This window comes from Polyodon spathula, chromosome 5 (assembly GCF_017654505.1).
Source record: "Polyodon spathula isolate WHYD16114869_AA chromosome 5, ASM1765450v1, whole genome shotgun sequence".
Lineage (NCBI taxonomy): Eukaryota > Metazoa > Chordata > Actinopteri > Acipenseriformes > Polyodontidae > Polyodon > Polyodon spathula.
This window is the reverse complement of record NC_054538.1, coordinates 3,910,188-3,920,069: the sequence shown is the minus strand read 5'-3', so window position 1 is coordinate 3,920,069 and position 9,882 is coordinate 3,910,188. Positions and strand designations below refer to the sequence as shown.

At 37.7% G+C, this 9,882-nt stretch overlaps 1 protein-coding gene across 1 annotated transcript; it reads left to right on the top strand.

Moving 5' to 3' along the window:
- The first annotated feature begins 104 nt into the window (after positions 1 to 104).
- On the top strand, positions 105 to 8,120 carry LOC121315440 (akirin-2-like). The gene is made up of 5 exons (XM_041249543.1): positions 105 to 561; positions 2,845 to 2,988; positions 6,404 to 6,553; positions 7,162 to 7,233; positions 7,821 to 8,120. Exons 1-5 carry the CDS (start codon positions 381 to 383, stop codon positions 7,829 to 7,831), a joined length of 558 nt encoding a protein of 185 aa, XP_041105477.1. The 5' UTR covers positions 105 to 380; the 3' UTR covers positions 7,832 to 8,120.
- Positions 8,121 to 9,882: the final 1,762 nt, after the last annotated feature.

Here is a 9,882-nt window from a genome sequence, read left to right as displayed (position 1 = left end):
GGCTCTTGCGCCTGCTCACTAATGCGTTGCTGAATCTTGACGTTGTTGTTGACGCCATGTTGACTGTAAGAGGGGAAATAAACGGAAGTGTTGAAGACTGGTTTCAGTTTAAATCCGTCCTCATCGGTCTTTGTTTCACATCCTGCAGCCCAGAGAACCATAGCTAGCAAATCTACAGCGTTTGAATATCAGCGAGATTTCAGTAGTAGGAGAAGGAGGACTATATAAGGCCGGAAAAAAAATAATAAAACCTAAAGTCTTTCTTCAGAACAGAACTCTCCCTGGAGAGAAGTTTGAAGAAAGCCACGGGAGGCTCGATAAGATCACGTCGTTCTCATTTTTTTCGTCGCCTTTGTTCAGGTTGTTACTATCTTTGCATCATGGCGTGTGGTGCTACTTTAAAAAGGACTATGGATTTCGACCCTCTCATGAGCCAGGCGTCCCCGAAAAGGAGGCGATGCGCCCCAATGTCGACCCCGTCAGCTTCCACTTCTTCCCCGCAAAAATACCTGCGTATGGAGCCGTCTCCGTTCGGAGAGGTGTCGTCCAGACTCACAACAGGTGTGTAACCCTAAGAGTTTGTTAAACAAACAAAATACAGTTTAAATAAAATAGTCAAGGGAAAGTCTTAAGAGAAACAACAAAAGGTCATTTCGATGGTCTCTTTCCTTGTTGTCTTGGGTGCAGTCGGGGCGTTTTCCGCTCCATGCAGTTGAACCCTCAGCTATACGGAGGTTTCACTGTTAAAGTCTCTTTGGAGAACAGTCCGTGTTTAACACGGGGCAGAGGTGTCCAGCCGAAGGCCTAGTGTGGCCTGAATTCAGACAGGATGTCCAGTTAGTTTGTCTTTCAGACTTGGTCTACGCGATGCTTAAGAGCATTGTTAATGGATATTAAAGATAAATGATTTATAAATAAATGCGTTCGTTCAGCAATTTAGGAATAATAAACGCTTTGGGCGTATGCATTTTTTTAAACACACACACACACACACAGATAGATCTTGTAAAATAGTGTAACACTGTTTGTAAACTCAAGTGCCGGTAAATGGGTTGGCGTCTCTGTTCAAAGTACGGTAGTGTGTTCATGATGTCTCAACATGGCCACCCGGTACAAACCTGACGCTTCAGTGTGGGAAATATGGCTGAAGAGGACCTTGCAGAGAGAGGCTTTGACTGGGGGAGGGGGGTTAGGAGTAGATCCAATTTGAATTGTCCCTCTGCGTAGCTAATTGAGTTTTTTTTTAAATGTCTCATGCTTGCGAACATCCAACTTAATCTTTAACCACTTGCCCGTATGTTTCATTTGAGTTTTTGGATTAACATTGTGTGAAGTGTGAATTTTAAAGTTGACAATCTCTTGCGTTAAGCTTGATTTGAAACTTCCTGGTATGTATACTCGGTTGCCTTCGGCGATTGCTGCAGCAAACTATTTTTTAAAAAACTAAATAAATACCGGTACAGTTTTGATAGGCTGTTTCAAAACAAACAACATACACAATCTGTGACACAGATATTTTCAAGCGACTAAAATGGTGTTTGTAGCATTTAAAATGGAGGTTTGCATTGTTGTATTTGGGGGTTGGGTGTCGAAATGAGCTCGGATCATGTATCTAAGTCGCCAGTTGGTTGCTCACGTTCCTCGTGTCTGATTTGATTCAGTCGTTTCAGTACAGCAGAGTGTAAATATAAAATACTTGTGTAATACCAGCTCGAATATGGATCACACTGTTGGCCATTGTCAAGTTTGTCACTTGGTAAGTTATGTGCGATCGACGCAGTATTTAAGTACTGTGTTTAATCGCGGCTTTGGTTAAGATTTCCATTCAATTTGTTTCTTATTATGTTTGCTTGTTATTATAACATCTTGGCATTGCCTTATTTGTATGTCATGTTTTGGTCACACGTGAACTACTGAGTTCTTGGCCTGCTCAACCCTGCTTTTTTCAGCGTTTACTGGAGTGGAACATGTAATTCAGTGTGTAATTTGGTTACACCTACCAAAGTTGATTTTTATTCACAAAACCTAGCCAGGAGGAGCTGAAGCTGAAGACTTGCCAACACTTTAGACTATTTTTAATCATTTTTCCGTGAACAATGCACCATTCTATTCTATCAGGTGTGAAGAGTACAGTGTGAATATAAACACATGGAGGTATTTAAAAAAATTACTTTAAAAATAGGACCATGTTCATCCTAACATTTTGTAGGTTACATTTTTTAGTGATCTTAATACTACTGTTGTGTGGCTGATTGCGGTAGTTTGCAAGGGGCTTGTGAAGGAGGAAATATTTAATATTTAGTTGAGCTCTTCAGGGGAATGAGGACTTTTCGAATGTCAGTGCACAATGTCTGTGTACGTGCTTCCTTTTTATACCTCATGCACATTAACCCTCCTGTTAGGTTTCGGGTCTATTTGACCATAATAGCTTAAACGCTATTTTTCTTAATTTTCTGTATAATATTTTATGACTTTTCCTAAGTTGGGGTCATGAACTTATCCACAGAAAACAGAACCTTTGAGGTGTTTTTTTTTTTTTTGAACAGGTCATGTATACAAATAAGATGCTTCGGTTCACTGTGACCCATGGCATTTATCTATGTAAATTTGTGTGCAGGAATGAAACAAACTTAACATAACGATGTATCTAAATTCTGAACATAATAGGAGGGCTAATATTTACACATTATTTGTTTTTGTCACAGTCAAGTGCGTGTCAAAGGTAACTTGTACCTCCTGTGCTTTTTCTAGTATCACAATTAACCAGTTTATTTTTACTTAAAACACAAATGCACCATTGAGTAGAGACCAGCTTTGTCTAAAACTCCCATCCTTCTCTTTCAGAACAAATCCTCTACAACATAAAACAGGAGTATAAGCGCATGCAGAAGAGGAGGCACTTGGAGAGCAGCTTCCAGCAGACAGACGCTTGCTGTTCCACTGATGCACAGCCTCCTGCCTCCGTTCTCGGTGGATCCACTCTGCCAGGTAAATCAACAAAACGGCAGGCATTTCTACATGAGATGGTTTGGTTTATGACTATCTAGTCACAGTGTGTTGGTGGCTGTAGTGGTTTCTTTATGCACTTTGACTAAAGGAATCAAAAGGTAAGCGGATGTCCTGCAAGAGATTCAGAAAACCTTTAGGGAAGAAATGTCAATTTGTTTAGTTGCAATATATCTTGGTGTAATATCCACTCTGACCCTGTTCTGCTAATGGGTTGAGATAAATCACTTATTTTAGGCACTGCATACTACTGTGCTGCTCTTTGTGTCACTAAACTAAGTGAATTATTGTGTGCTTTGTCATATCCATTTCAGAATGTATGCCAGGGAGTCTTTAAAATGTTGACCTACAGTAAACTTGATTGAAAAAAACTGTTTAACTCTAAATGGCGAACTAGTGGGTTTGGAATGGCATAAGCATCCTACTATCTGAATATAGACTGTCTAAATGTCACACTTGCATTAACACCTGTCAAAGAAATGTAAACTTTAAAGGACATGGTTGTTGATACTCAGTACTGCAAATGGAAGCTGACATTGTGCATTTTGGTGGTACTTTTTTTTTTTTTTTCCTGAATGTTTAAACTAGGGATGCACCAAATCCAGGTTTTTGGGGTTCGGCCAAATACTGACTCTAAAAAACAGTCAAGAAAATTGAAGGAAACTGTTGAACGAAAAACAGACTGGCAGCTACTAACAAGGGACGCACACAATCTATAATTTTTAGCCTTTTAGTTCATAGTATTTTTATTACTGAATGGAAATATATCCCTGAATAAGATTTCAGTTTGAAACTTACACAGTTTACCGCTAGCCCCCTCCCCCCACAATAGAAATATCAAAATACAGAACCATTTACTTTACCTTTACAAGAAAGTAGAGATGCATCTTTGCTTAACCCTCTATTGTCTTTAATGACATTTCAACCTGTTGCTTAGCTGATCCGAGATTGACAGCGATGAGGAATAAACTACTGTGAGTGACCTGAATCTCCCTGTGAAATAAAACCCATGTTGATTTAATGCACTGTGTGTGTAACACATCTAATGGGCTACGAAATAGTTTAAAAAATATTAATAAAACACAGCAGTTCCTAAATGGTTCAACTTGTATTTGCACATTACAATAACATAATTTACTAAAGCATATTGTTCTACAGTGTCTTGCACATCTGACAGTTGTAAAGTTATAAAAATATATTTCTGTGCACTGATTTATTATATATTTTTTTCTCAGTAAGATATCTAGAACATGTTTGACAGATAAAGCATAGAAGTCTACAACAATTTGCCATAACTATATATTACAGGTTTACTGCATAACTTTACTCCATGAAAAGTGTGGTATGGGGGTACGTTTCTATTCAGCAGTTGTGTGTGTTCAGTGCGTTTGACACCAGTAACGGTATTGAGAGCTGCGACAGAGTTCATCAAACGTGTTCTTGTTATTGAATTTAAAAGTTGCATTCAATACTGGATTCGTGCCTCTTATTTAACGAACTGTAAGAAGGGATGTATTAAAATGGATATGTGTCTGGACGGATATAGGATTAGGATTCGGTTCACCGAATCCTAAGTATTAAATACAAAACAAAAATATGTACTCGCCAAAATATTTATTGAAATGTTCATAATTAAATGCCCTCTTCAAACAAAATGCTTGTAATTAAAGTTGGCAGTGGAGATAGAACTATAGACATACTCAGCATATTTTCAGATAGTATGTTTTTAGAGTAGTTACTTTTTTGTAAATGAAACAAACTTAAATACTTCTGGAAAAGGGAGTTACCAGGGATAAAATAGCACAATATTTTGGAACTGGAAAGAGCACTGTGACTGATATTAAAAGGTCTGCCTTGGAGGTTAAAACATTTGCAATCCACTACATAACCCTTCCAAACATTACCACAAGTACTATTTTTAAATGCCAATCTAACACACAATCAAGTAATATATTAAGTAAGTAATACAATGTTTGCCACCTTGTGCAGTTCATTCTATATGGTCAAGTATTCCTAATGTATTCACACAACTTTACATTAAACTGTTAGAGATGCCTGGCTCTCAGAGGTCCTTTACTTTAGTGCAGTAGTTCCAATATAGAAACAAATTGTACTAAACATAAAAGGCCATTCGGTTCAAAGTCACACAGAACAATTTCAAGTGAAAAAACCTTCCACTGAGGGAATATTTGGGGAATGGGGCCCACGAGTCTGTGGTCATTGCAACTTTTTCTCCCTTTTGAAAGTTTTGTATGAACAGCTGCAGCACACAGCCTCGCTGCATCGGCACAGTATGGCTCAACAAATTTCATCACATCTTGAAATCCATCACCTTCTACAAAGCGGTCTGGAAATTCAGTGGCCGTTTGTTTTAAACAGTTATACCCCTGTTCTAACTTTGCTTCACCTTGTTCCATTGTTTAGAGATGCCATTTTATTAAATATAATAAACGTCAGAAAAAAAGCTTGTCTAACTATCTTACCAAGTGGACTGGGTACCATACCACACCCAGTACAGCATGAACACAGAAGGCATCAGTGAAGCGCCAGATCGACTGAGAATAAAACCTGCCCCGGTGTCAATCTTTCTGTTGCACCAATTAGAAAAGCTACTTGGAGACAATTGCCAAACCCCTTCCTTTTTATAATATCCGCCCTCACTGTGGCACCAGAGCAGTCGGATACACAACACTGACTGTGATAAATTACTAAAATCAATGCATTAAATATGCATTTGGTGAAATTTGTCACCTGATCGGTTGTATGTGTAGCATATTAGCAGTCGTGTCGCTCCAGCACAGAACAAGTGAGTGATTTCACTGTCTAAAGTAGAGCGGCCCAGCTGCCTGCTCAACTCAATAATACTGTTCTTTAAAAATTTAAACGTAGGTAAAACACTGAACTGATTAAATTAACACTGAAGATTTAAACTCCAGAAATTAAACTTCTCTAGTAAATACTAGACATTTTTAAAAGAAGCAACAGACTACAGTAACCACTGCCCGTGTGCGCTCAACGATGCTCGTTCACTGCCAGCAGCCAGCTGGGGGCTTATTAACCGCCCAACAAAGGAGACGCACACCAGTACGACTGTGGTGTTATTTGAAAGGAGATTTAACATTGTTAATTCGATTAAGTTGCAAAATACTACAACGTGGTTTTAAAAAAAAAAAAAAAAAAAAAAAAATCCCTGTCCTCCATTCCAGGATTATTCACGTACCCAGTTTGAAAACTGCTGATCTAGAGGGTAAATGAAGGCGTCTGTCTTTTGTAAAAATGCCTTTTTGACCTTGGTGTTGTCATGGTGATCTACTTTTTCATATTTGCTGATGAGTCTAATGTTAAATTATTTGTGGTGGGCGATGAATATCACCAACGTGCATGTTTTTCCCTTTAGGCACATCATCAGGGCCATTATCACCAGCTAAAAAAGAACAGCCTTTATTTACTCTAAGACAAGTTGGAATGATTTGTGAACGATTATTAAAAGAGCGAGAAGAGAAAGTTCGAGAGGAGTATGAAGAGATTTTGACAACAAAACTGGCAGGTATGCAGCTTTTTACTGTGTTTCATTTTGGTAACAAGACAAGTCTGAATTTCAGAGCAAACACCTGCCACAACTAAGGTCTGGAGAACACACAACTGCTCTAATGTATGTGAGTAGAGTGGTGTCCATATCTATCTGTATGTAACATTATCCTGTGTGCTGAACTACATTAAAATGAAACTAGGTAACAGAAATTGGAAGACTGTTGGCACCAAACAAACCCTGCTGTTCATCATTCAAATGAAAGTAGCTTCATTTTTAAACTAATACTTGTGTGTTTGGATTGATACATCTATCATTCTGTGTATTGGCCAACAATACAACTGTACTGTTTGTTTTAACCAGTTATATTACATATACAGGGCATGGAGAGAGCCACCTGGTAAAAATTGATCAGAATCCTAGGTGTGATTGAGTACAGTAATATAGTGCTATATGGATATAACCAGTTTACTTGAGCAGAGTATTTAATCAAATCTGAAAACTACAGACAAAGTGAATGTGTAAAAGTACTGTTTTAACATTCCTACCACAGTGATTTTTTTTTTAGCTTTAAATACTTGCCAGATTCCTATGCAGAGTCTTATTCAATTGCTATATCTTTTTAGAGCAATATGATGCATTTGTGAAATTTACACATGACCAGCTAATGCGGCGGTTTGGTGAACAACCTGCTAGTTGTAAGTATTTGTTAATTTCTTATGTTTGTGTGTTTACCTTGTGACCTTGACTTTCATTCATAATTTTGTAAATCTCCTTGCACACTGGAAATAGAAATGCTGTTGTCTTTTTAAAATGTTCCAATAGTTACTCTTATTTTTGTATTGTCCCCAATATTAAGAGTGCTCGTTTTTCAAATTGAATTGTTTCCCTGTCTAAGGCACCGTGATTCAGTATCCCAATGCACAACTGAATCGGCACTGATTGTTAAACTACATAACTTGCCTATCTGCCACAGAGATGAGCTGTACTAGCATAGGTGTCGGTCTTGCAGTTCTTCTTGAAAGGAAGTTCTTAAGGCCTCTCCAGTACGTTGCACATTGCGTTTTTCTGATATTTTACATCTATTTGGTTTTATTTTTCAGCAGTTTAGTCTTTGTAATGTTGTAGTGATTAGTGATCATCCTAGTTTTATATTGCAATATAATTCCAAACTGTCCAGTTAGTGTTCTGTAGTAATTGGAGCTGCCTCTTAATGTTTTGAATGGAATGTTTGGTTTGTGTTTTTTAACTTGATTTACAGTTTTTCGTCTCTTCTCCCTCACAGATGTCTCCTGAGAGAGAACCTGCTTGTATTCTCCAGTACTCTTGGTTGCTGCAACCTTGGCTTTGTTTGTTCAGACTCTCAGCAGTGCCATGTTTCCCCTGTAGGCACACGCAGGCTGTTTCAAGCTTTTGTCATCGGTAACCACTTTTTCTTCAGCAACTGGTTTTGGAGTGCTCCCTGATGTTAAAATGTGTATATGGACCTCTGCTACTATTACTCTACCAGTGGCCTCCTATGTTTCATTTGCTGTATAAAGATTGATTAGGCTTTTTTCTGATTTTTTTTTTTTTTTTTCCTTTTCCTTTATAAAAACAGTGACCGTCATTCTCGTAATCTATTGTGATTGATGATGCCAGTGTAGAATGCCATGTCATTTTGCATATCAAATTTATATATTTAGACCAGGGAAGGGATGGGGATTGGAAGACACACATTACATTTTGTGTTTCAGGTGCCTGATCTTTTTTTGGACTTGAAGGATAAAGGACGACATTTCTGTGTCCCAGGACATTTATGGGGTTCATGATCGGTTAACTGATTTTGGTTTTATTTTTTTTTTATTTATTGTAGCATACTGCATTTTGTTTCACTACCCAGCAATTGTTTTACTACACATGTAGCATAATGGACTTTAGTTGAAATAAAATGTTTACATCTGATTGTGTTCTAAAATATTTGGGCTCAAGTCTTGTTTTGGGTTTTTTACACCTACACAAAATAAATGTATTGGTTATATAGATGTGTTGCTGCATGGGGAGGGGAAGGTGGCGTGTAAAGTCAAGCCATTGGGTTAAGACGTCACTGAAATGACAGTTGCAGGCCTCCCAGACCAAGATCTTGAGCCAATCCCGAAGACTGGCTGCTGTCAGAGGCTTGCTGTGCAGATTTGATTTATCAGCACAGTTCAGCTGTAGTGCTGTCTGTAAAATGGCATGATCTTGTGATGCACTGTTCAAAGACGTTTCCAAAAATGTACAATATTGGCCTGTTTCGTCATTTGCATACACAGTTCAGTCTTCCACCTTGAAACCTGCTGCTGACGACCTTTTTTAGCATAAGTTATGCAGCGTCATAATCTGGGGTATGTGGATGTGCCTTGTCACACATACATGTGTTTTAGATTTTGTCAGTAATGCTCTGATTAGTGTATCTGGAGTAATTAAACTACAGTAATATCAGTGTTTTGAATAGATTTATTTTGGGGGGGGGGGGGGGAGCCTTAGCTTTGTTTAAAACTAAAATGTTCCTAATAAAATTGCCCGCATTGCTTTTGAAGTCTGCTTCCTTTGTCTGAATACATTTGTTGGTTCAGTAAATTTTCCTTCTGTCACCAGCATGCAGTTTATTGTAGTGCCACTCATTTAAAAGTGGTATGTTTGGTTGACCGGTCAATTCGAAACTGATGATCTGCTCTATTAATAACGGAGATAATGAATTCTGTCTCCTGCTGTCACTAATATAACACTATGTAACACAATTTTTGTTCCTGGGTAGTAAGTGTTATTTCCTAATTGCTTATGCCTCAAAAGTATAGAAAATGGCTATTATTCTCCACAAACTTTGCTTTTGTGACCAGGACAGTGATATTTCAACATATCGCTATTTCTAATGGGAAAATGGCCAAATGCGTGTCTTTTCGTTCACATAGTCAGAAAAAAACAACATATGAATCCAAATTAACATGTATTTATACTAAAGTAATACAAAAATGACTACAAAAGATTTAGAAGCGAGTAGTTTTTCGAGTATTTACAGTATAATTGTAAATCCACTCATGTTGTTTTTTTCTGTCTATGTGAACGAAAAGACACATTTGCCCATTTTCCCATTAGAAATAGTGATATGTTGAAATATCACTGTCCTGGTCACAAAAGCAAAGTTTGTGGGGAATAATAGCCATTTTCTATACTTTTGAGGCATAAGCAATTAGGAAATAACACTTACTACCCAGGAACAAAATTTTTTTTTTTTTTTTGTTACACAATGTAATCAATGTATCACTTCTCACATATTTTGTTCTTACTTCATGTAAGCACCATTGTTATACCCAAAAAATAAATAA

Bases quoted from the DNA above. Each gene is read 5' to 3' on its own strand.
- LOC121315440 (XM_041249543.1), top strand. From the start codon at position 381: ATGGCGTGTGGTGCTACTTTAAAAAGGACTATGGATTTCGACCCTCTC. The intron at 2,989-6,403 runs GTAAATCAACAA...TTTTCCCTTTAG, and splicing joins CGGTGGATCCACTCTGCCAG to GCACATCATCAGGGCCATTA. The intron at 6,554-7,161 runs GTATGCAGCTTT...ATATCTTTTTAG, and splicing joins TTTGACAACAAAACTGGCAG to AGCAATATGATGCATTTGTG.